At 43.8% G+C, this 26722-nt stretch overlaps 1 protein-coding gene across 3 annotated transcripts in view; it reads right to left on the bottom strand.

Moving 5' to 3' along the window:
• Positions 1-26722, bottom strand: part of GRIP2 (glutamate receptor interacting protein 2) — a 627309-nt gene that overhangs the window by 493469 nt on the left and 107118 nt on the right. Inside the window, exon 1 of one of the 3 annotated variants that reach the window (XM_068253054.1) lies at positions 3990-4128. The exons of the other annotated variants lie outside the window; for them this stretch is intronic. Coding sequence (XP_068109155.1) covers positions 3990-4023 — 34 coding nt within the window. The 5' untranslated portion in view covers positions 4024-4128. Of the gene's footprint in view, positions 1-3989; positions 4129-26722 lie in introns of those variants that run through there. 3 annotated transcript variants of the gene reach the window in all.

The following is a 26722-nucleotide window of genomic DNA, read 5'->3' as shown; positions in this document are numbered from 1 at the left end:
GCTATATATGAGAGCTGAAGCGAGATTTAGTCTCGCTTCAGTGTCTCTTTAAGACCAACAGAGACATGATGAGATGGATTAACTCAGTATTCATGGGGAGAGACTAGCTGGACTTTCCTCTGAAGTCCCCCCGAGTGCGTACATAAAAAATGGCACCTAGGAATGCGGGCACCCAGAAAAGCCACTAGTAGAATATCAGTAAATTTATCAATATTCTACTGTTACAGTGAAAAAAATGGTAATAAATACAATATTTCGCCACAACTAAATATTCGCTTATTCTAACACTAAACCTTCCCACTACCAATGCCAAGCTTAAACTACTACTACTACTACTACTACTAGTGGGCACCCAAATTTACCATTTTCCCTCCGAGTATCTCATGTGGGCGATGATGGGAAAGGGAGCTTAGACAGCTCACAGACTGTTTTGTGCGGGTTGACATTCACATTTTTAAGGATGAACTGTAGTGAAAGTAACCACTACACCAGTATCAGGAACCATAAGCGAGGAGTGTAAGAAGGCATTCCTAGGGACGGATAGAGAGGAGAAGAACTGCCACTTCCTCCCCACCCATAATCAATGTTCTGCTTAGTCGAATGTTACGACTGAGCAGTGTGGGGGCAACAGGCGGCAACGGAGGGTGAGGATGTGGCTGTGACATATGTCACAGCACCACAGATAAAACATTATTAAAATCAACTTTAATCTAGTATAGTGCATGTGAGATGTCCCATGTGAAAAACAAGATTCCTTACTTCACACCAATATTTTACTGTTATGAGAATGGAATTCAGCGACTAAGAACATACAAGGGGCAAGAATTGGTAGGCACAATCGTAAGCCCCGATTGGCCACAAAGGCCCCTGCATTGGGCCCACTGCCTTTGCCCTGCTGCTAACCAAGGGGGTGGCTGAGCATGGAAGAGGAGTGGCTTTTTATGAAGAAGGAGGCTATAAATTGAAAATAGAGGCTCCAAATTGGCACAACACATGGAAGAAGGGAACGGCTGTTTAACTACCTAAAGACCACGTCACGCCAATGTGCATGACAGCGGCCGCAGCCCCAGGACCCCCTAACTCCAATTGGCGTCAAGTCCTGGGGCCAGCTACTGCAGGAGATCGCGTGCTCGGGAGACTTTAAGATGGCAAAACCGCAGTCTAGTAGGGCTGTACTGCAGCAGCACTGTACTGGACACAGCCGTGTGGCACGGCTGGGATACTAGAAAGCGATTGGCTCTCATAGGCAAATGCCTATGACAGCTGATCGCCAGGATTGTCTGGCTGGGGGGAGGGAGGAATTTTAGAAAAATAAATAAATAAATAAATAAATAGCAAAATGTATTACTAAAAAAAAGTAAATATTTTTCATAGGGTCAGAACCATTCTTGGGTTTTTAGATTTGTCTGTTCCCCCAATGAGAACTTTTATTATCTGTTCCAGCCATACTGAAAACTCTGTTCTGATCCTTGAATGATATGCATACAGGAAGTGAACTGATCTCACCACTGAGGACATAGACAGTAATAAGGACCTCATGAAAATGATTTGATATTTGCTAAATACGCTGTCTGGTGTCAAGGTAAGCAGAACATGCAAATACTTCAAAACTCAAACAGGTTTCTCATCAGATGAGGCATTTACAGAAATCAAACATGTTCATGTGACCTTAAAGTGAACCTTAACCTCTGGACCACAGTGTTAAACCCCCCTAAAGACCAGGCCATTTTTCAATAAATTGGCCACAGCAGCTTTAAGGGTTTGCTGCAGGGCCGCATATGTCAGCACACAAGTGATTTCCTCCCCTCCCCCCCTTTTCTCCCCACCAACAGAGCTCTCTGCTGGTGGGGTCTTTTCACTCCCCCAATGTTTGGTTTTTATATATATTTGTTTGCTTATTTTTGTGTTATTTTTCCTATTTTTTTATTCTGTAATCTCTCCTCCCTTCCTCCCCCTGCCAACCAATCACTGTGATCGGCTGTCATAGGCTACAGTCTATGATAGCGGATCACCCCGAAGCCTCTGGAGGGGACAGCCGTGTCACACGGCTGTCCCCAGTACAGCGCTGCCATGGATCGCATCGCTGTACAAGCTAATTAGATGGTGATTTCACCGTCTAACAGTCTTGTAGCGGTGATTGCCGCTGGGAGGCTGAAGGCTCCACTCCACCGATCTCCTACAATAGAGGCCCCAAGGACTTTATGTTAATTGGCATTAGGTGGTCCTGGGGCTGCCGCCGCGTGCACGCCCGTCGGTGTGACGCGGTCGGCAATAGGTAAACATCCTGTGCCTGCGCCAGGACAAGCCGTTCCTCTTGTCCCCCGCAGTGAGCCAGTTTCGTTTCTGGCGACTGGCCAGTCTGTGGCCACCGTGCCTGTGTGGCCCTGGTCATGGTCATGCGCAGGACACTCCCAGCGACGGGACCGTGACCAGGTCAGGACAGTGGCCACACACTGGCCAGTTGCCAGAAACGAAACTGGCTCGGTGTGGGTGACCGGAGCATCGGCTTGTCCCGGTGCGGGCACAGGACGGCTGCAGAGGGCCAGTAGAAGTCCCAGGTAAATTAAACTCTTATTTTTTTCATCAGTTAAAGTTCAATTTAAAGTGAATTATCCAACGCGCTCTATTCAAACACACACTCAAAAGTTTAGGGGTATGTAGAAATGTCCTGGTTTTTTAAAGAGAGCCTGAGGTGGGCTCATAAAGAAAAAAAAAAGGCAGGTTACTTGATCGGGTGGGGGGCTAAGAGGATCAAGTAGCCTCAAAAACCGCCGGTCCTCACCACTCCTGTGGACCGCACTGGCCCACTTTCACTTTCGTGACCCTCTGGGTCATGACGCTGGAAAGAGAGATTCATTCTCTTACTAGCGTGCAGAGAGGCGGGGGAGCGGCAGGAGGCGCGGTTAGGGAGAGAGCCTAATGGCAGCTCTGGAGACCCTGTAGGAACACCCGTGGGGGCTATAGCGCAGCGGTGGAGGGAGACAGAGAGCAGCAGTGTAGGGACACAGAGGCATGTCATGAGGCAGAAAACATGCCTCTGTGTGCCATCTGCCCCCCCCCCCCCCCAAAAAAAAAAACACCTGGAGTTCTCATTAAAGAATAACACTTTTTCTTTGTCCATTATGTTATCTATTTTTATCAAATACAGCACAAACATTGTTAACATTGAAAACGAGCATTGTTGCTGGCCTGGAAAGGATGTCTACATAGGTGTACAAAGGGTTGTTATCAGCATCAATTAGCCCCAAGCTCCAATGCCACATTGGGCCTGATGCACTATACAGTAGTATAGTAGAGTTGCCGTGCACAGACAGCGCATGGAAATTATGCCATTTCTACTGCCGGGTGGGCAGCACCGGTTAACCCTTAGTGCAACGGGCGTTACTACGTTAATAGTAATGTAATTAATGATGCGTGCAGGGTCGGTTTAAACCACACCGGGGCCGATCTGGCCACCACATGTCCACTCCGATTGCGGCAGTTGTGATCCCCTTGCGACACTGTGTAGGGAATGCGTAGGCCACATGTGTCTGCACTACAGCTCCCATCAATCCCTTGCATCGCCTGCCTGCTCATATCAGGTGACAGCTCCTAGCCAATGAGCAGACACCTGGTACAATCAGTAGGTGATGCAATGGATTTTGGAAGCTGTGTCGTGGAAACATGTGGCCTATGCATCTCCTACACAGCCCTGCCTCATATTGCAGGGGCCCCGGCCACTGTCAGGGGGCCCCAGGGAAATTGCACTTTTTACCTTAATGGCAGCATGTTGCCATAGCAACGTGCGTGTTAACCCAGTAATGCAGGCGCTGCTCCCCAGCGGTAATAACCGTAACATTGCCATGCGCTGATTCCGCACGTCAACTTTACCATGCTATATTGTATGGTAAAGTTGCTGTGCAGCATAATACTAGGAGATCATTTTTCATTTTTTGCTTAAAGAGGTACTGTAACATCAAAGACAACTCATTGCCAGCAGATAGCCATACCTAATTTATGGGGGAAACGCCAGTATTTCCTCATATAAAGCCAGCATTTTGCTGGAATTTCACCTTTAAATGCTAAGCCACGCCCCCTCCATGAGTTTCCTCCGCGGATGTATAAATTAGTTGTGCGCACTGCCCCCTGGGTAGTGACATCACCAGCAGTAGTTGGGAGAGAGAAAAAAAACTGTTGTCCTCACCGTCATCAAGGAAGGACATGTGTAGTTGTGCACGAGGGGAGGCAGAAGCAGCCGATGTTGCAGCCTCAGCTGCTGTGACAGATCTTCCTCCTCTCTGCCCCCCTGAATCTGCGCTGCCACTCTCAGCTCCACGTCCTGCAGATCAGCTGGTATGTGTAAGGAACTTCATCGGAGCTGGAAGCCCTGTGCTTTCAGCACACACTTCCTACAGCTCTCCTGCAATCTCTGTGTTATCTCTGTCCCATCTCTGTCCCATCTGCCAGCATCTCCGGTGAACTCACATGGCAGGCAGAGCAGAGATAGAGCTACTGAAATGGAGGGCTGTAGGAAGAGCTGATAAGGGAGGACTTCCAGCTGGGATGAAGTGAGTAAAACACGCTGATATGGGAGAGGTGGGGGCTGCAAGGCTGCACAGCTACCCATAGTAAACAACACATTCTGACAAATGTAGGCTTCTGCTTGTTTGTTTCCCCTTCTGCAGTCATTTGTCTGTGGGTGTTGACCTCTCCCTTTGTAAAGACATACCTTTAGCACAATCCTCCTCCTCCCCAACCCCCTACACTACAGGGGGTCCACTCAGCACTGTAAATATTCTGTCCAGAAAAAAAGTCTTTTTCTTCAGTCTTGAAAGACTGACAACTAATGCTAGGTACACATGATGCAATTATCTGCCAGATTTACAGTCATCGATTATTTCTGACATGTCTGATCGGATTTCTGATGGATTTCCAATAGAAGTAAATGGGAAATTGATCAGAAATCAGATTGGACATGTTGGAAATAATCGATCCGACAGAAAAATCTGTCAGAAAATTGCAACGTGTGTACCTAGCATTAAGGTAGCCATATCGCTTAGAGAGGGTTTTGTCTCTTGGTCGAATCTGCCCATCATTGCTAGCGATATGGCTACCTTAATGCTAGGTACACATCTGTCAGCTGCCTATACACCACAGACCGATTTCCGATCGATTTCAGCATGAAATCTTGGGAATTGGCCGAGCCCACCTTGTCCACCGCCTCTCCACTGTACATATGTATGTGTGTGTGTAATGTGTAAATGTGCATTTATACATTACCTGTCCTGTGTTGCAGTGCCCGTGCATTTTCCAACACTCTTCTGCTTGCCGCATAGCACGCCAGCGTGGTTTATGCAGCTAATAGAAGAGCAGCAGAAGACAGGCGGGCACCCGCAACACAGGACAGGTAATGTGTAAATGCGAACTTACATATTACGTACATACACATTGTGGGAACAGCGCCGGGGTTTCATCGCATTCGTCGCTCTTGCAAAATTTCGTAATTTCATGTCTTCTACAGAAACAAAGTTATTTGAATTAACAAAATGGACATAATTTCATTTCTCAGGCCCGGGGCACACCAAAACCCGCTAGCAGATCCGCAAAATGCTAGCAGATTTTTAAACGCTTTTTTTTATTTTTCGGAGGCATTTTGCGGATTGCTGCTGCGGATTTCAGTGTAGTACATTTCATATATTGTTACAGTAAAGCTGTTACTGAACAGCTTCTGTTACAAAACCGCCTGGCAAACTGCTCTGATCTGCTGTTTTTCAGAGCGGTTTGCGTTTGTCCTATACTTAACATTGAGGCAGAAACGTCTCCGCAATCCAAAAAATGCCTCACCCCGGGAGAATTAGTTTCTGCAAAACGCCTCCCACTGTGGTGTGCACACCCCCATTGAAATGCATTACCCTAGCGTATCCGCAGCTGCAAGCGGCTGCAGAAACACTCAAAAAGCCGCTCGGTGTGCCCCAGCCCTAATAGTAATTATGCACATTTAGGTAATGACTAAACTCAGGAAAGTCACTCATCGATTGCAATTAATGATAATGCAAAGGACCCTACATGTGCTGTCGCTTTAAATGTATCAGGAGGCTCTATCTGCAGCCACTTCTAAGACGTGCTCTTTGGCCCAGTGCACACCAAAAACCGCTAGCAGATCCGCAACGCGCTAGATGTTTTTGAAGCAGATTTCAGAGCGATTCTAGGCATGTTTAGAGGTTTTCTAAACATGCCTAGCAATTTTTGGAGGGTTTTTGTGTAGCAGATTACAAATATTGTTACAGTAAAGCTGTTACTGAACAGCTACTGTAACAAAAACGCCTGGAAAACCGCTCTGATCTAGCGTTTTTCAGAGCGGTTTTTCACTCTCCTATACTTTAACATTGAGGCAGAAACGCCTCAGAAATCTACAAAATGCTGCAGGACCTGAATTTGCGTTTGTGGAAAAAACGAGCCGCTCTGGTGTGCACCATCCCATTGAAATACATTACCCAAGCGGTTTTCTATCCCCAAGCATTTTTAAAAACGCTCATGAACCGCTCTGGTGTGCACCAGCCCTTTGTCAAGGTGCATTTAGTGATCATGACACTTGGTTTTGCAATATCTGATGATGCAAAGGTCCCTGCAAGTGCTGTCGCTTTAAATGTATCAGGAGGCTCTGGACTGGAACACAATTTCAAGAACTGAAGGATTTTCGTGTTAAACACAAAATTCTGATTTGCTTGTGTTAAGTAAATGATCCTACTTATGAAAAATCTATTGTAATTACAAAATTCCCCATAGATGCGAAATTTCATGTAATTTTGTGAAATTTGCAAATTTTCTATTATGGCCATAATCTTAATTTCGCGAATTACGCGACATTTCGCGTAAACGTAATTAGGTCATTGCGCTCCTCACTATTCTCCATTCATTTACCCTGCTACAATTACTTTACTAAAACTGCTTTACAACAACCATTCAATTTTGTTTGTATATACAAACTACTTTTAGCCTCCTTCAGCTAGTTCTCTAACTGCACTTCTCTCTCCACACATGCATTGGGCACCTTCAGATGACATCAGTCAGTAAAAAAAAGGTGGTTACAACCTTCACTGTATAACAGTTACAACTACTGGAATAAAGAAAAAAATAACGGTTACTCTGCCAGGAGTAAAAATGGTTCGTCCCAGGCATTTTTACTGGACATCGCTGAGAGGATTTTTTTTCTGTTTACAGTTCCTCTTTAAAATACATTTTCAGCATTCTGTACTTGAAAAAGTACCAAAAAGTAGGTTAAAGTACTGTAAAAAATTATTCTGAGTATTTTTTTGCTTGCTGGTGGCTTAAAAGAGAATACAAACAGAGGGACACCGAGAGCCCACTATAGTGAAATAAGTACTGGTAAAATGGATAGTGTAGAGTAAATAATAATACTCACAAATGAGGGTTACCAATTGGCAACCACTGTAGATGCAGGTGAGGAGATTAGACCTGTCCCCACTCAGGATTAAGAAATCAATCTCCATACATCAGAAGAAAAATGGGGTAACACCCCTCCACCAAGGTAAAGTAGCACAGTGTAACACAGAGGCGCTTGGCGTAATCCAGACATATTGCTGTTATTTACTCCGTTTATTATTGCCCGATGAAGCAGGGTCATACCTGTGAAACTTGTTGCACTGTCTTTGGAGTAGATCAATAAATTTCTGTGATTTTGAATTGGACAGTTTCTGTGTCTACTTAAAGGAAGTAAGTCCACCATTGCCTCCTCAACAATTTTTAACAGTTTTAGCTACTTTTTCTCTTTTGGTGCCTCGTTTTACTTCATATGATGGCTTAAAAGGCATTTTATTGATAAGATAAGAAAATATGACCTAGGATAAATGAATTGAAAAAAGTGAATTGAATAAGAGCCACTGGGCTATATGCTATTCTCCTGAGTTTTTGAAATATTTTCAAATCTTATCAATAAAATACTTTTAAAGCCTCCACCAAGCAAGAAATTACTCAAAAGAAGTTTGATATTACTTTTTGTTTTAGTACTTTTCAGTTACTTAGTGCTGAAAAGTAATTTTTTTTTTAGATAAGATGAAAAATTATCTCCTAGAAGAAAAAGTTAACTGGACAAGGTTCATTGGTCCATATGCAATTAACTTTTTTTCTCCAGAGTTTTCTCCTAGGAGATAATTTTTCAACTTATTTACGAAATAACTTTACAACACTTTGCAGTTGAAAAAGTACACAATAAAGTAGGTTAAAAAGTACCTTAAAAATCATTTTGAGCATTTTCTTGCTGGCTTGTGGTTTAATGGGCATTTTATTGACAATGTGTAAAAATATCACCTAGGAGAAAAAAAACTTAGGAAAGAAAGTTAATTGGATATGGGCCATTGTGTTTATTGATGCAGGTTTGTCATTTTAAATGGTTATCTGATCGTTGGAAAACCGTTTTACAGGTAGTTTAACACAGCTGAAAGCTAGTGTACTGATTAAAGAGGTAATAAAACTGACCTTGTTTAGACCAGCTGAGTACCTGGAGCAGCAGTAACGGCTCAATTATAGTTTTAAAATGTCCAACAATAAACAAAACTTTTCTCTGAAAGGCATCAACCTCCTCTTGTTCTGAGAAATGAAGTCTATTCTATGAGAGAAACTGCCAAAGTCTCTCTTACTTAGCTGTGCTCTGCTCATTTCACAGAGAAGAGCAAACTGGCAGAACAATTAATAATAGTGCATGCAAAAAATGGGCCATTATGGGAACTGTGGCTACAAATAGCGGGCTGGGGGAGGGTTATTAGTTACCCGGGGGAGGGTTATTAGTTGCTCTGGGGGACATCATTAGTTGCCTGGGGGGGGGGTTTCTGAATGAGAGTAGAGAGAGGTTAGGTCATAGTAAAATATTGGCAAATATTGCCAATATTTCACTATATCAATCAGGTTGTAGAATATCAGTGACTTTACCAATATTCTACTACCGCAGTTAAATTGTAAATTATTGTTTTGTTTTTATTTAAAGCGGATCCAAGATGGAAAACTAACTATAACAAGTAACTTGTCTATATATCTTATCTAAAGTTTAGATAGTTTACACAGCAAATACAGCTGCAAACAGCTTTAATAGAAAAGTATTATTTCTTCCTGTGATACAATGACAGCAGCCATGTAGTTTGTAAACATTACACAGAGGCAGGCTTATCTGTATCTTGATCATTAAGCCTGTGAAAAAAACCTAATCCCCCCTCCTCCCTCCTTCCCTCTGCCTCTGAAATCAATGGCTAGTAACACCTCCTTCTCCTCCTCCTGCCCAGACTGAGCTCCCCTGAGCCCTTGCTACTGCCAAGGCTCTCTGAAAACCTGTGGGTGTGGTTTATTTAGTTTATAGGGAGAGTATTAAAACAAAAACAAAAAAGTATTTGGCTTGAGGAATGCCCTATAAACTATAGGAAAGGAACACAATTATGCAATGAGTAAAAGTTCACCTCGGATCCACTTTAACGCTGCTCCTAAATTAGCATGCTGTGTTTTGAAATGTATGCCAAACTGGCTCCAACCAAAATAGAAAAAGGTGTGGGTGGCCTCGTCTCACAGTTGAGCAAGATGAAAGATATATTTGAGTATGTAGTTTGAGAAACTGATACCTCACAGGTCCTCCTCAACTGGCAGCTTCATTAAATAGTACTCGTAAATGACAAGTCTTAAGGCCCATACTCACGGGCGAGAAATGTGGCCTGTCGCCAGCACACGTGAGCGTGTGGGCGACAGGCCGGCGACAGCTTCTCGCCAGGTCCCTCCGCGTACACACGCGGAAGAGGGACCAGCGGCAAGGCGGAAGCTGTCGCTGACGTTCCTCCTCCCCCCGCCGGAAGCTCCATGTACCTACATGGAGGTTGCTGTCGCTAGTCCGCGTACTCACGCGGACTAGCGACAGTTGCGGCGGGGGGGCAGCGGCGACTGTCGCCATGCGATTGAAAGTTTCAATCGCCTGGCGACATGAGCGACGGGCGACAGTTCGGGGTGCGCGCGTGTGCGGCGGCCCATACTCACGGGCGACCTGTCGCCGCAACACGCGCGCGCCGCGTGTTGCGGCGACAAATGTCACTCGTGAGTATGGGCCATTAGTGTCGGCAGTAAAGAGACAATCCCGGGTGTTTGGTCATACAGGCAGCGTTCCATGGAAAGAAGCCGGTCTCAGGCCAAGGAAAGTGTAAGACTCAGATTGACAGAAGAACACATACTCTGGACAGAGGAAGATTGGAAAAAAAGCTTTAAATAATGTAATTATAAAAAGTGCTTAATTTTTACAATAATTATGTATAAATGATTTAGTCAGTGTTTTTCCCATTGTAAAATCTTTTAAATCCCTGATTTACATTTTGACATTTATTACATGGTGACATTTTTACTGTTGGCAGGTGATGTAGCTGCTGCATGTTTTTTTGGCAGTTTTAAACAGCTGTAAATAGCTATTTCCCACAATGCAGCAAGGTTCACAGACAGGAAACTGCCAAGAGTACGTACTTTTCTTGTTTCTTGTGGGAGGGGTTTCACCACAATATCAACCATACAGCGCCCCCTGATGGTCTGCTTGTGAAAAGGAATAGATTTCTCATGTAAAAGGGAGTATCACTTACTAATTGTGATAAAGTTTAATTCTTGGTCGGAGTTTATCTTTAAGGAAGATCCATCTAAGTTTGAGGTATTCAGATCACAAAGAACATTTATGTGACACAAACCAGATAAAAAGATGCCAGAAAAGGGTTTGATACAATCTGTGAAGCATGGTGGAGGTAATGTGGTGGTCTGGGTCTGGTTTGGTGTTGATAAAGTGGGAGATTTGTACAATGTAATATGAATCTTGAAGAAGGAAGGTTATCATTCCATTATGCCACACCATGCTATATCCTGTGGACAGTACTTTGCTTAGGCCAGTTTCATTTGACAGCAGGACAAAGACCTAAAGCTCCACTATGAAAAAACTATTCTGGGAAAAGGTCATCGGCTGGTATGTGGTCTATGATGGAATGGCCGGAACAGCCAAACAGATGTCCACCCTACTGAGCTGTTGTGGTAGTAGCTTGACCCACTGGTATGTTATAAGTGCCCATCAAGCAAAGATTACCTTAAATTGTCAACTAGCAAGGATTGCAAGGCTGTAATTACTGCAAATGGATGCTTCTTTGACGAAAGCAAAGTCTGAAGTGCGCTATCATTATTTCAATGGAGATCATTATTTCTAATGTCATTTTGTCAAGGACTAGGTTTTCTGTTTAAACTCATTTTATGCATGTTTGAAGAAAAACAAGGAAATAGCGAACTTACTCCAAGCTTCAGAACAGGAGTGTATGTGTGTATGCATATGCATCTCTCATATAAGATATATACTGTATGTATATGCGTACACACGACTCGCTCTCCCGTTTGTTGACCTGGTGTAGAAAAAGAAAAACTATAGAGTTTTTCTTAGTAATTTCCTGTACTCATAGGAAAGCATTCTCTAAAGCCTTGTGCACATGCTAGATGATCGTTGGCCAAGATGGTCAGCCATTGGCGCTGTAACTGTAACTATCTCCTTACACTCCCGCTCCAGTCTCTGGGCCCCATACTAGGCAAACCTACTGCCCCCCCCCCCCCCCCCTCATGCCAAATCATTAGCTGCAGAAAAAAAGCTCTTTAAAGGCCTGAACACAAGGACAGACTGAAGTGAATAATGACGAGAAGATGCACTCACGAAATGGGCATCAGAAGGTCTGGGTGAGAGACAGAAGGAAAATGTCCGTTGCTACTAATGAATAATCTATATTATACCAGCAAGCACTTTGCTTCATGGTAGGGCCCCCCTGGGTGAGCCCCAGAATCCCTTGGGCCCCATACACTTCTCTCCCCTGTGATGCTCTAATGGCGGTCCTGTCTCCGTCCCCCTCCATAGCAACTGAAATTGGCCTTGAACTGCTGCAGGGGTGGATCGAGCCCCAATCTGGGAAGATATGAGGATTATAAATACCCCTGCCTAGATGGTGCATGCAGCCAATGCTGTGCAGTAAGGACTCCTGGCTAGCAGAGGATTCTGGGAAGGAACGGCAGGTCCTCCCAGCTGGAGAGTCAAAAGTCGCACAGGAATTTTGTTCTCACCTCTTTAGTTATCTGCACAGCCTCCATTTTTTACAGCAAACACTCTGGAAGATTTGAGTTTCCTGTGTAAGAGAAAACATCTCATTTGTGTTTGCGGCCTCAGCGCGGAGATCTGACAGGCGCTGCGCTCCGCAGTAGACAGGGCCTGTCACTCTGCATCAGTGAGCTGCACTGCCTGCCCCGCTGCTTGCTACAGACGCAGTAACACAATCTGCTCTCAGGGTTCCCCTGAAAGGTGAAAGGCGACGGCTTGAATCACTCAACTCCTCCGCAGCCCCCCGTGAAAACAGCAGCTACCCCGGCGGCTGCATTCTGATTAACTGGAGGGGGCAGATCCTGTCCTGAGCACTCTGTGTTGGGAAAGCAGTGAGCGGAAGGGATTGCAGGTGTAGACTTTACTCAGGAAACAGCAGCACTACAAATAGCTGTGCAATAATGTACCTCTGATACCTGCAGACCATTACTGCTGTACTGCTAAAGGGAAAATACACTTTCATTAATACCGGTTATAAAAATATCAGCACTACACTACAAAAGTGCTCTTGTTTTGTACTTAAATATGAAATACTATTTTTGCCCATTTTGATTTACAACCCAATGATTATCTAAACATTAAAAGACAACAGACGTGAGAGGTATATGGAAGCTGCCATATTTATTTCCATTTAAACAATACCGGTTGCCTGGCAGTCCTGCTGGTGTATTTGGCTGCAGTAGTGTCTGAATAACACCAGAAACAAGCATGCAGCTTAATCTAGTCAGATCTGACAATGATGTTAGAAACAACACAATAGACCAATAGATGCACGCTCCTGTTACAACCAGGACTAAAGGATATTATGTCCAAATTGAAGCAGTTCTCCAATGCCAGTGTCAGACAATGCAAATAGAAAAAGGTAGCATCCGCAGCAGCTCTCTCAGTGGTGGGATTTGTCAAGTGTCTGATTCAGAAAAAGAGAGAGAGAAGAGAGCGCCTCTATGGTGCAATACCTTTAATTCATCTTGCAAATTGCAACACAAATGCACATACAAGATCGCATACATTTTGCAATTTGCAAACTGAATTAAAGGCATTGCACCATAGAGGCGCTCTCTTCTCTATCCTTTTTCTAATAATGTCAGAAATACCAAATATGCTGCATGCTTGTTCAGGGTCTATGACTAAAATCATTAGAGGTAGAGGGTCAGCAGGACTGCCAGGCAACTGGTTTTGCTTAAAGAGACACTGAAGCGAAAAAAAAAAATATGATATAATGAATTGGTTGTGTACTATGAATAATTACTAGAAGATTAGCAGCAAAGAAAATATTCTCATACTTTTATTTTCAGGTATATAGTGTTTTTTCTAACATTGCATTATTCTATAATATGTGCAGATTACACAACACTCAGCATTCAAAATGAGTCTTTCAGAGCAGTCTGTGAAGTAATGACCTCTCCTCTAGCAGAGGAAAAGTAAATAGTCCAGGAACAGTTGAGATAATAAAAGTCAGATAACAGCCCTCTCCACCACTAACTTAGTCGGAGAGCTTAATGGCTTGTTTGCATAGAGATAACAACTGGAGTTTCTCAACTCTTCCTGTACTGGAAACAATTACACTGATGTATCTGATCTTAATGTTTTATTTCTTAGCTGTACTACACATACAAATCATAATATCATCATTTTTTTTTCGCTTCAGTGTCTCTTTAAAAGGAAATAAATATGGCAGCTTTCATAAACCTCAAAGGACAACTGAAGATAGAGGGATATGGAGGGATATGGAGGCTGCATGAGGTTTATTTTAAAATTTTAACTTTGTTCCTGAATCCTGATGTATTTACCAGTATATGCTATCACATTATAGTATATGGATTATAAAAAAAAAAAAAACTACAGTGGGTACCCCAACTTCCCTGGCACCCGATAAAGTAGTGAAGGGTCTGATAAAGTATGGCAAGATAAATGCCTAACCATCTTTATCGGACCCTATGCTACTTCATTGGGTTCTGGTTAGACATTGCTTGGGGGGGTGGGTTAGACATCGGTTTGGGGGTTGGTTAGGTTTAGATATTGGTTGGGGGTTGGTTAAGTTTAGGTATTGCTTTGGGTGCTAGTTAGGATTAGATATCAGTTGGGGGGTTGGTTAAGGTTACATTATGGTTAGGGTGTTGGTTACGGTTAGACATAGCTTGGGGTGATGGTTAGGGTTAGGCATCAGTTAAAGGGGTTGGTTAGGGTTAGACATTGGTTGGGGGGGTTGGTTAGGTATCGTTGGGAGGGGGGGCTGCTTAGTGTTAGATTATTGGTTGGGGGGAGGGGTCGGTTAGGGTTATTCATCAATATGGGACGGTTCAAGTGAGAATGGAGTTGGGTTAAGCAATAGTAAAATATCTGTAAACATTACCAATATTTTACTATTGTAATTACATAGAGCCTAACAGTAGAATATTGGTAATTTTACCGGTATTCTGCGATCAGCTGTTTCAGGCGCCCACATTATCACCGTTTCCATGTATGCAGGGAGGAAGCAGACAGGTACATTTCAATCTATCATAGGAAGAAAACTGTCAAAAATGGATGATTTTTTTTCTTAATTGTTGGGGGTTAGCTAAAAGGTTGCCAGATAATAATGACTTTTATGTAAATTGCACAATAATAAATGCTGCTTTGGGAACTCCGGAATTCTTTAATTCCAGTAAATTACTTCTGTCACTTCTGTACAGTTCCAAATACGGTATAGGCTGGATTTTCCCTTTTATTACTGGGTTTCACATTCCATCATCGGCAGAAATTACAGCGCTAGGACATTCCAATTTAATAGCATGATTTATGGGCAGGGATCAGATCTAGCAGGTATGCTACAATTTACCTCCATATTATCACAATATAATGACAGCCTTCTGGGTACACGGACTCAATTTTCCCAGATGGCGATATGCTGTAACTGCGCAATAAAATCCATGTGACTGACCAGCCGCACATGATGACCTGACAGCCCGAGCCCAGCGGCAAAGAAACCTGAGCAACAGCTGAACTGCAATTAATTCATGGAGTTAGCCATACTTGCTCTACAGTCTTCAGGACATGTGTAATCTATAGGAGCAATGGGAATTCAATAAGGACTTGAAAAACACTCAAGCGAACGTACAAGACCGCTAATACTTAGCAAGTGCTACCCCCTCAATGTAAGGTAGGTTTCCCTGACATGTTTTTATTACAGCTAATGTCAACATCAATGGCGAGATCTGCCGACTTTACCACCTTAAAGGACACCCAAGGTGAAAGTAAACAAATGAAATATACACTTGTATCTATCTTCCTTCTCCTAAAAATGACTTCCACAATTTTATTTTATATTTAAATCTACTTGTCAAGTTTTTACTGTTTTATTGTTTTTGCTCAATGACACCTTCATTGAAGTAGGCCGGAGCTAAAAACTATTAACTATTGACCCTTTTTTATCTCTTCCCTGCTCTCAGAAGCCATTTTCTGCTAGGAAAGTGTTTTTTAATTGATATTTCTTATTAGTGAGGGTCACACTGTAGTCTGACCCAATCCTGACTCAGACAGGAACTGCCACTTACATACTTGATGTTTAACTCTTTCAGGCAGAGAAAGAAAAGAAGCAACACAGCATAGTTATTAGTGCACTCGGCACGGTACATACACATGTCTATCTCATGTCACATTTCATCCTTTGATTCATCAGAGTCACATTCATTTGGGCCCCTTTTAGGCTTCACTTCTGGGATTACCTCGTGAAGCGCAAAATTCAACTATTGAGGTGCTGCCATGGAAACCCGCCGCAAAATGCTGCACCAGGTTCAGTGTGATAGCGCTATCACTACTTCTGCGATAGGATTAAGCCATTTTGTGCAACACACCACAGCAGCCCCATCCAAGTGTAAAAGTGGCTTAGGACTTTAAAATGACCAAGACACTAAAAGCCTAATGAACAATAAACACATTCTATTGATTATATGCACTAAAAGCCTGATTAAGTTTTTCTTTCTCAACAGAATGCAGAGGAGAGGAGCATTAGAATAGGTTTCCTATAATTGTCTGATTGATTTGTTATTGGGGGTTGTTGATATAGCACATACACAACAGTCAGCCAAGCGGTGTCACAGGATACTGACCATCCACTGCCACATCACAGAAGGCAGAGCCACCGCTGTTTCACAGGAGGTGGAGCTGCCAGATGCAGAACCCTTTACTGGCTTCCTTTTCATTATGTAGGGGTCTTGAAATTTCACTTCCTATTTACAACAGGCAGTGTCCGCATAGTGAGCACCAGTGCTTAGAACTGAACATGGAGAAGATATTCTGATTTTCTGAACTATGCAGTGAAAGAAACAAATGTGCAAACTAGTACCATGCTCTAAACCCTTCACTGCCCTATTACCAGTGGTCTGTGGCAGTATTGTCCATCTTCTGCTGTTTAAAGCTCTTTTCACCCCGCCCTATTATAAATGGGCCCACACATTTTAAAGTTGTTTTTGTCAGCCATAAAATCAAATTCCATTTATCCATTTCTCTGTGTTTATTATGCAGTCTACAAACTGACCCTGCATTGCAAGCAATAGAATATTATAAATGTTTCTGCTGTAATAAATCTTATCCCAGTCAGCCTGGCTCTATTTGTCCTTGAGAAGAAAGCTGGTCATCACCCCCTCCCACATTCCTGCTCCTCACTGATTGGCTGAGTGCAGTTCAGTGTGAAGCTGCTGAAATACGATCTATGCTGTGCTCACATGTGTTTACAAAGCAAGCTAGATATGACACTGCAGTTTCTAGGAGAAGAAAAAGAGTAAGGGAGAAAATGACACCAGGATTGGCCTCAGTTAGAGGCAGTAAAGATGGGAAATGCATGAAACAATTTCTCTTTATTTTCTATGTAAAATTCACTTAAAATCAAAATGTGTACAGTACAATACATATATTATGTAAGTAGAACAAATATCTACATGTATGTGTTTTTTTTTTTCTGGGAGAGTATGGCTGTCCCTGCTACTTTAAAGTGTACCTGAGATGACATGTGACATGATGAAATAAACATGCAGTTAAAAAAAGGTCAATAGTTCATATGTTTTAGTCTTGGGACCCAGAAAATCTATGTCATTAAACAGAGGCAATAACACATTAAATCTACTTCTTACATTTTTAAATATAAAATAAAACTGTGGGATGACTAAAAAATACATTTTTTGAAATAGGAGAATAAATACAATTGTTTATCTCATCAGTTGATTGTCACCACAGGTTTGCTTTAAAGAAACTCTGTAACAAAAATGTCAGCCCTATTTCTTCTATCCTATAAGTTTCTATGCCTGTTCTAATGTGGTCTGGATTACTGCAGCCTTTTCTAGTTGCACGGTCTCTGTAATGGATCTAATCTTCTTTAGGCCTCTTGCACACTGCAAGCGATTCCGATTCCGATTCCGCTTTTTAATCAGTTTTTACTTCCGATTTACAGTGTGCAGGGAGCAAACTGCAAATCGGAATCTGAATCGGATGTAAAAACTGATTAAAAAGCGGAATCTGAATCGGAATCACTTGCAGTGTGCAAGAGGCCTTTCTTTGTCAAGCTTTGTGGAGCCAGAGAGGAATGCACTGCCTCTGCTGTGATAGGGAGAAGTTATAAACGCCCCTTTCAGGCTCTGTGTGTGTGCTTTGTTTATTAGTCACAAACAGGTCTCTGCTCTCAATTTCAGCTTGTCTGAGGGGGAAGGGAGCTGCCCATGCTTAGAGACTGTGAGAATCCCTGACTGGAGTTCACTATGTAATAAAAACGTGTAGTATACTGTAACATGATATATATTTACACAAACATCACATCCTGCTTAGCGGCCATGTATTTTTGTTTGTAAACCCTGCCTAAAACTGGTGATTAAAAGCCAGGATCGTGGCGGAAATGGCAAAGAGGGATCCAGGAGATCACAGTGACTTGGTTGGTATGTTTTTTATTGTACAAATCGGACAGTACAGATTCTCTTTAAGTCAAAAACTGAACAGTGACACTGATAATGAACACCAGAGAGAAGTAGCCCCAGTGTTACATTCCACACAATTCTGGCTGTACAGATGGCTGCAGGGGCATACAGAATAATTTGCATATTTATTTTGCATTTGCAAAACAGGCCACAGTGAATTAATACCATCCAAGTTGTCCTTTTTTCAAGTTGTGTTAAATTAACTGGAAAGGTCAATGAATTTAATTTTACACAGAAAATGTAATCAAGAGGAAGATGCACCCAAGACACACTGAAAGAATATTCATAGATTGACAGTTTTGAGGAATATTGGCGGTATTCATGCAGAGATGATTGGAAAGTACCCGTTCCCGCCAACACCATAAGAAAATCCTTTACTGCTAGCGGGAAAAAAAAGAAAAGAGAAAACGAAAGAAAGAAAAAGGAAAAAGTTTTTTTTAACAACGTCTCTCACGTCATACCTCCCAACTTTTTGAAAAAAGAAAGAGGGAAACTTTAAGACACGCCTCTGTCCCGCCACTGACCACGTCCCCACAACACCCCTCACCATGCATACCACAAAGAATTCAAAAGCAAAAGATGACGTTTTATCATTCAAACCACACTTGTCCTTTCTATCATCATTAATTATCCTTCATTTTAACATTTGAAAATAAGAAATAGATCAATTTAATTGATGGGAATATGGTTTAGAGTCAAACATTTTTTCAGTAGAAAAATACATATATTTATACAGATCTGTACATCAGTCATCAAAGAGGGACAAATGAGGGAGAAAGATGGAAAGTGGGATTTGGTTCCCAAAGAGAGACTGTGTCACATGTCCTCTTTCCTAAAGAGGAAAAGTTGGAAACTGTGTCATATGTGTCCCAATTATCGTTCTACAGGCAGGGAAGAGATAAGGGCCCATATGCAATTCACTTTTTCTCCCAGGTGATAATTTCACGCCTTTTAAGCCACCCGCAAGCAAGACATTATTTAAAATAATTTTCATAGTACTTGCTCACCAACTTTTAGGTTTTTTTTAATTGTAAAATGCTTAAAAGTTATTTTAAAGAGAATATGAAAATTATCTCCTAGGAGAAAACTCAGGAGAAAAAGTTAATTGCATATGGGCCAAGGTCTTCAAGTACCCAGGGCAGAGATGCTAATGTGTGCCCCTAACTTATATTACATGTTAATGGCCTACTCCGGTACCCTTCTCTTCCTGACCACCTGCTCAGGCTGGTACTGGGGATTCTCCCTAGCGAGCCCTCACCCATTCCAATCAGTGGCTCGCTCAGTAAGGCTGAGTGGGAGATGTGCTTCCCCCATTTACACCCCCACACATTGCACACACCCACACATTGCGCACACACACACACACACACACACACACCTGAATGCTCAACTTTAAAGGGCCCCTCCAATGTTCACGACCTTTCCCTTGCATACCCCTGGTGGCCCTCACAGCCTGGAAGCCCATCTCAAGTGTGGCCATTATAATCTTCACAACCATTAATAGTGTAGCCACAAAAACACCTGATCTGCAGGATGGACCCCTTTATCAGAGAGAATGAAGAATTAGTTGGAACCCTCTTAGAGCTCTAGGTCCCCCTGTGGTCGCAGGGCCTGCTTCCCTGTAGTTGCACCCCTGCACAAGATTATATGTCCACATACACTCTTATGGTGGCACCATTTGTGCCAGAGTGGATGGTGATGTCCTGGTACAGGTGTAACCTGTTAGCTCCAGCAGCTCAATGTGATTCACATTCTAACAGCAGGAAATGACAGGACACCACTTACCGCTGGGACCATGGGCTACACTCTTTCGGTTATTCACACCAGTGTTTCTCAACATTTTATTGGCATGTACCCCTTTTAAAACCCTGTACTCTCCAAGTACCCCCTAGCATAGTAAACATTATCTCAAGTACCCCTTGACAAATATATATTTAACCGTAGTACATGATAATTGGTTTGAAACAATTTCCAAGCACTTACTATTGCTTTTAATTAACTAAAATACTTATTTGGTGTTGTTTAAATAAGATTTATAATTTTCTAAAACTTTAAATTGGTTATTCTTGGTTAAGTATATCAAGCCTGAGTACCCCCTGGAACCTTCAGAAGTACCCCCTGGGGTACGCGTACCACACGTTGAGAACCTCTGATTCACACAACCAGGCTCCCCCTTATACAGTTTGGACCACGCTGGTACTGCTTTACAGAGAAAGGGTGCTTAGCAGTCCACCCCATATCACGAGGACTTGCGAAGGGTGAGCAGCAGCCTCAGCCATGCCCCCTCCCACAGAGCCTTGAGAAGAGAACATGGATGGCAGTCTAGACCACACCCCTTCCTGTAACACACTGCAGAAGGACAAGAGAAAATGCAATGACGCAGCACCACGCCTTTAGCAGGTATAGGGAACTTAGAGCAGAGGCGTCACTAGGGTTTATGTCACCCGGTTAAGAATCTCATGATGTCACCCCCTCTTACCCCATGAACCTCCAACCCCACCAGGTAGGAACATTGCTTGTTATGGGGGATGTTAAGATGATCACCATGTGGCCTGTTAGCCTCTGATCTCTGTTATCAGCTCAACACGGAGCAGCCAGAAGGGAGAAGAGCATGAGGGAGAAGTCTATCAGGCACTAGCCTAGTCTGTATTACATAGCCTATTCCACTCTCCCTTAGCATGGAGCTTAGCGTCGCCCCCCTCTTCTGGTAACACCTGGTGCGGTCCGCACCTACAGCACCCCCCTAGTGATGCCACTGCTTAGAAGAGTAGTAACATAAGCACAAGCTATATGATCAATGAAAGTGAATTTACATCTGTTAATATCAGACACTGAGACTTCTAAAACAAAAACAGCAAAAATAAAACCCCAAAATACTCAGAAATCACAGATTAGATCTACCTGATGCATACAGTTTGTTCCGTTTGCTTTCTCTTTCCTCGCTTCTCCTTTTACACTATCACGGAAAACCTTATATAAGCAAGAGAATAAAAAGTCATCAGCGGCCCAGTCTGTTGAAATAAAACGTAACTCTGTTGTTTTATTGATTAACAAATGTACTTGAATTGCAATTGGTTACAATAAAAAGAGTGAATTCATTGCAAAGCAGCCAGTTGGTCACTGGGGAAAACCGCTTATTGATCCTCCCTGGTTGAGGGAGTCTTTATTACCAGCCTCTTATTGGTAGGCCGATCACGCTGAGAGCTTAGTGTGCGCCACGAAGACCGGAGGGGAGAAGTTATAGAGCTGTACCGGTCCAGAGACTCCTCACTGCAGTGTGAATTATTAACAATAACAAAATCTTTGCACAAGACCTCAGCCCAGCGCGGATTGTATTTGAATCGGTCACCTCACTCCATTATAGCTCATCCCCAGATGAACTTCAGATCTCTCTATATAATAAACTTCATTTTAACCAGCCTGGCGGTACGGACGAGCTCAGCTCGTCCATCACCGCCGGAGGCTGCCGCTCAGGCCCTGCTGGGCCGATTTTCATCAAATAAAGTGCAGCACACGCAGCCGGCACTTTGCCAGCCGCGTGTGCTGCCTGATCGCCGCCGCTCTGCGGCGATCCGCCGCGAGCAGCGGCGAAAGAGGGTCCCCCCAGCCGCCTGAGCCCAGCGTAGCCGGAACAAAAAGTTCCGGCCAGCGCTAAGGGCTGGATCGGAGGCGGCTGACGTCAGGACGTCGGCTGACGTCCATGACGTCACTCCGCTCGTCGCTATGGCGACGATCTAAGCAAAACAAGGAAGGCCGCTCATTGCGGCCTTCCTTGTTTATTCTGGGCGCCGGAGGCGATCGGAAGAACGCCTCCGGAGCGCCCTCTAGTGGACTTTCATGCAGCCAACTTTCAGTTGGCTGCATGAAATAGTTTTTTTTTAATTTAAAAAAAACCCTCCCGCAGCTGCCCTGGCGATCTTAATAGAACAGTGACTAAGGATCTACGGTAAGCGCCAGGTACATGGGCAAAATTCTGGACTTAAATCAGGGTGTCTGAAGAGCACATTGGTTCTAACCACACAGTAAGGGCCGTAACTAGAGGGGAGCAGGCCCTGCAATTGCAGAGGGTCCAGAGCTGTGGGGGCCCCCCCAACTACTAACTTTCCCTTCCTCTGATACAGGGGACTATACTGCAGATCAGGTGTTTCTGTCGCTACACTTGTTATGGGTGTGAAGACCATGATGGTCACACTGTTTTTACGACCGTTGTGAGATGGGCCCCAGGCCGTGAAGGGCACCAAATGGAGGCAAGGAAAGGGGTGTAAACATTGGAGGGTCCCATCACAGTTTTGCTGAGGGGGGCCCCATGAATTGTAGTTACACAACTCATTTCAGTTCTATTATCCCATCATTATCCTATGTGACTCTCAAAGCAGGATAATAAAGGCCAAACAATATTTCCTAGCATTACAGCAGTGCTCCCTAACCCTGTCCTCAAGGCCCACCAACAGTGCATGTTTTGTGGAAATCCACAGAGGTAGATAATCAGTTCTGCTGAGACACTAATTACCCCACCTGTGCATGTGTGTGGTTTGCTGCAAAACATGGGTAGCAGGAAAAAAAGGGCGCCGGCTGAGGGTGGAAAAAAAGTGCGCCGCCATAGACTTTAATGCAATTATCGCTAATACGCCGAAAAAGTATAAGAAAGGGCGCCACAAAAAAATGTAGTTAATAGCATTACAACATTATAGTTTTTGAGGTGGTTATCGTTTTAGACTTTGCAGCTGTATAGTTTTTGTTATATTATTTTGTTAATAAGTACAGATTTTACGTTTTTACTGTTAATATATGTAAAAGGGTGTTTCTGCAGAGGGAGTGGTTAGGGTTAGGCCCCACCAGGGGGATGGTTAGGGTTAGGCACCACCAAGGGGTGTTCAGGGTTAGGCCCCACCAGGGGGATGGTTAGGGTTAGGCACCACCAAGGGGTGTTTAGGGTTAGGCACCACTGGGGGGGGGGGGCGGTTAGGGTTAGGCACCACTAGGGGAGTGGTTAGTTTTAGGCACCAGCAGGGGAGGGTCCTGTGTGAGGGTAGGGTTTGGTTAAGCAGTATTGACGAAAAACGACATTTAATGTTAATATTTATTTGTTATTATTTCTCGTTTAAGAATTTATAAGTATAGCTATCAGAAAGTGCAACCTAACCATTGACTTCAAGCTATTTGTATCAGAAATTGCAACCCAGCCTAACCCTATTCTCACACAGAGCCCTCCTCTACTAGGCAACTAATAACCCCCCCCCCCTGGTGAGCACCTAATAACCCCCCCCCATCGATGAGCAACTAATAACCCCCCTGGAGGTAACTAATAACCCCCCTCACTTATTGAGCAACTAATAACCTCTCCCCCCTCGGAGGGAATTAAACACTGGCGGATGCAAAATCTGGCAGCCAGGAAAAGTGAAAGAAGGCGTGCACGCACAGTTAAGCACAGTCCGTATAGCGCCCATGCGATGTAAAGCAAGTTCAAGGGCGTAGCAATAGGGGGTGCAGAGGTTGCAACCGCATCGGGGCCCTCCCTCAACTGCAGTATTAGCTTTCTATTGGCCCTGTGCTCATAATAATCACTTCTATGGATGCTTTGAATAGTAGTAATCATTAACAAGCTGTTTACCATTCCCTTCTTGCACCTCTGACACGGTCATTGGCAGGATTTGGTGCACTGTGTCAATTGTTATGTATAGAGTGCTTGGGGGGCTCCATGTAACAATTGCATCAGGGCCCATAGCTCCTTAGCTACGCCACTGAGCAAGTTGCAAAATACTATAAGTCGCAAGATCTTTCATCACACCGAATGCAATACCTGTTATTTACTTAAACAGGTGTTTTTTCAGACTTTAACAACTTCAAATTTGGGTTTTAAGATAGCCAGGGGCTCTCTCAGCCTGGCAGGAGCTGTAGATTACAAAAACACTATAATTAAACAACAGAACAGAAGCAGTTCCAGGCTGGTAAAATACCCCATTGGATCAATTTCAGAGAGAGATGCAGGTTATTACAAATGCTTGCTTGGGACTAGTTTTCTGTGAGCACTTAGCATGTAAGCCTTGCGTTTCACCTTCCGCTGCACATTTCCGCTGTGCATACCTGAACTCAGCAGCCTCTGTCTGCCTCCTCCTGCTGACTCAGGGTAAGAAGTCTGGGAAACCTGCTAATGACTAATTGCTGTGGGTTCTACATTCCCTGAGCTGCTAATGTATGTACATAATGCTGTATATACAGTACACACGCTGTGCTGACCTCCGGATGGTCATCATCACCAGCCTCTCTGTTGTCTCTGCCGGGCAGCCAGACCAAAACAAACTCACCTGCTCTGAAAACTTCCGGTTTGCATAGCATTTTACTAATGAGGGATTTTGGTCCTTTCCGCCCCTTACACAAGCCTAGGTGTTCTGGTTCACCATTAGCTTGCTGGGAAATCTATAACTCTACCATCACCAAGTGGGGACGGTACTTCCCCACATGTGAATCTAGTGGTTGCTTAGATGAGTTCCCCAGATTTGTGAGTATCCAGTTGTTCTCCATTTTTTAATGTTATACTACAATAGATTGGGCTTCTGGTGTTCCTGTGTTTTCTCTTTCACGCTCAGCGAGGATGGGGCAAGTCGGATTCATTTTTTACTGTAAATTCTAGCAGTGACCTGCTTGGATCTTAAAGTGCATCTCAACTCTGAATTGAATTTCTACTCCGCTCTAAAAGTTTAGCCACAGCATGATAATCTTTATGGTCAAAAAAATGCATTCATTACAATTTATGGAATTCATAAAAGAAACTGACATTTAAAACTTGGCTTCTCTTTGCAGTAAGCACCGAAGGAGTTAAAGAGACACTGAAGCGAGACTAAATCTCGCTTCAGCTCTCATATATAGCAGGGGCATGTGTGCCCCTGCTAAAACGCCGCTATCCCGCGGCTGCACGAGGGTCCCTGACCCCCCAACCCACCCCCCGCAAACCTTGGTCGCAAGTTGGTTGTAGATTTTAGCTTCCTGGAGGCAAGGGCTAACGGCTGCAGCCCTGCCTCCCAGCGTGTCAATCAGACGCGCATCGCCGCCTCTCCCCCGCCCCTCTCAGTGAAGGAAGACTGAGAGGGGCGGGGGAGAGGCGGAGATACGCGCTGACAGACGCGCGTGGGGCAGGGCTGCGGCGGTTAGCCCTGCCTCAATGCGGAAGCGCTCCCCCACATTACGGAGGGGATTTGGGGGGACAGGGACCCCCGTTAAGCCGCGGGATAGCGGCGTTTTAGCAGGGGCACACGTGCCCCTGCTATATATGAGGTCTGAAGCGAGATCTATTCTCGCTTCAGACTCTCTTTAAGCCTTACTATATGGGGAGTTAGCCATGGCGGTGCTCCTGTAGTCTATTCACAGTTGCGGATGAGAATGAATTAGACACTTTGATCTGGGTAAATTAACACAGAAATACAGTATTGGATTTTTTCAGCACCTGTACATAGACTGGTCATTGTGTGCTGTGCAAGAGTTTGGGTCCACTTTAAATAGGGCTTTAACAAGTTATGCAAGTATACTGGGTCATTGATCAGGGCTCCATTTGAAGACAATTTACCCATATTGGAGTATAGTTACTCTGTAGGTTATGCGTTGCGGGGGAAGGAAGCCAGAGTTCTCCCTTAGAGAATACATTGCTTTTATCCCATCCTGAAGCCAAGTCCCACTCACAGTTCCAAAGATCACCATCAGTCCAACATCTCTGCAGTCAGGTTACACCCCAAGATCACTATTGGCCTAGTGTTATGTTATAGCCATTATTTTGTATTCTCAGAGCAGGACTGTATGGGTAAAGCTACCAGGGGACCTCCCATAGTAAAATGAAAAAAAACTAAACAAAAAACAGTGTAACTTACCTGGGGCTTCTTGCAGCCCCCTGCAGTCATCCTGTGCCTGCGCCCTCCTTCCGAGACCCTCCAGCCACGCGCCTCCTCATCGCATCCCCATGCATGGCAGCATAATTCTCCTGGCAATGTGATCAGGGTGCGCGCAACTCGGGCCACGCATGCGCAGCAGTCTGCGACTAGCTACTACTGGCCAGCTTTCAGGGGGTGGCAAGTGAAAGTTTTGCCAGTCTGGGTCTTGCTTGGTGTTAAAGCGGGATTGTCACCATAAAAATCAAATTTCAACAGAAACTGGCCTGAGTGTATTAAGTGATAAAGATGCTAATCCTGCATTCAAAACTTTCAAACGTTTTTCTGCTGTTATGGTTTGGAGTTATTACATACCTTAGGAGCACTGGCCCTTTAATTGCCATTGGCTGGCAAAACAGTTGCATGCTGGGGGATCTTTTTATCTATAGTATGTTCCTCCTCTTCCCTTTATTTCCCCCTCCTTCTAATGACGCAAGACAGTGCACTTCCTAGTATAGACCTCAGTGGGAGTGTCTGAAGACTCTGGGAGGAGGACGGGTAACGAAAACACAATTAGCAAGAGGAGAAAAAAAAAAAAGATTGGGGGAGGAAATGTCAGGATTAGCTTCATTCAAAGCTAAAGGTCGCCACACACGATACAATAAAATGATCCGATTTTACAGCAATTCAATAAAAACGATCGTATCTCTCAAAGAAAAAATCGAAAGCTTTTTTTTTTTTCATTCGACTGAAAAATCTGATCGGATTTCCCGATTTTTTCGATTTAAATCGATCTG

The sequence above is a fragment of the Hyperolius riggenbachi genome, chromosome 9, assembly GCF_040937935.1.
Source record: "Hyperolius riggenbachi isolate aHypRig1 chromosome 9, aHypRig1.pri, whole genome shotgun sequence".
In the NCBI taxonomy this organism is placed as follows: Eukaryota; Metazoa; Chordata; class Amphibia; order Anura; family Hyperoliidae; genus Hyperolius; species Hyperolius riggenbachi.
This window is presented reverse-complemented; position numbering and strand designations above follow the sequence as displayed.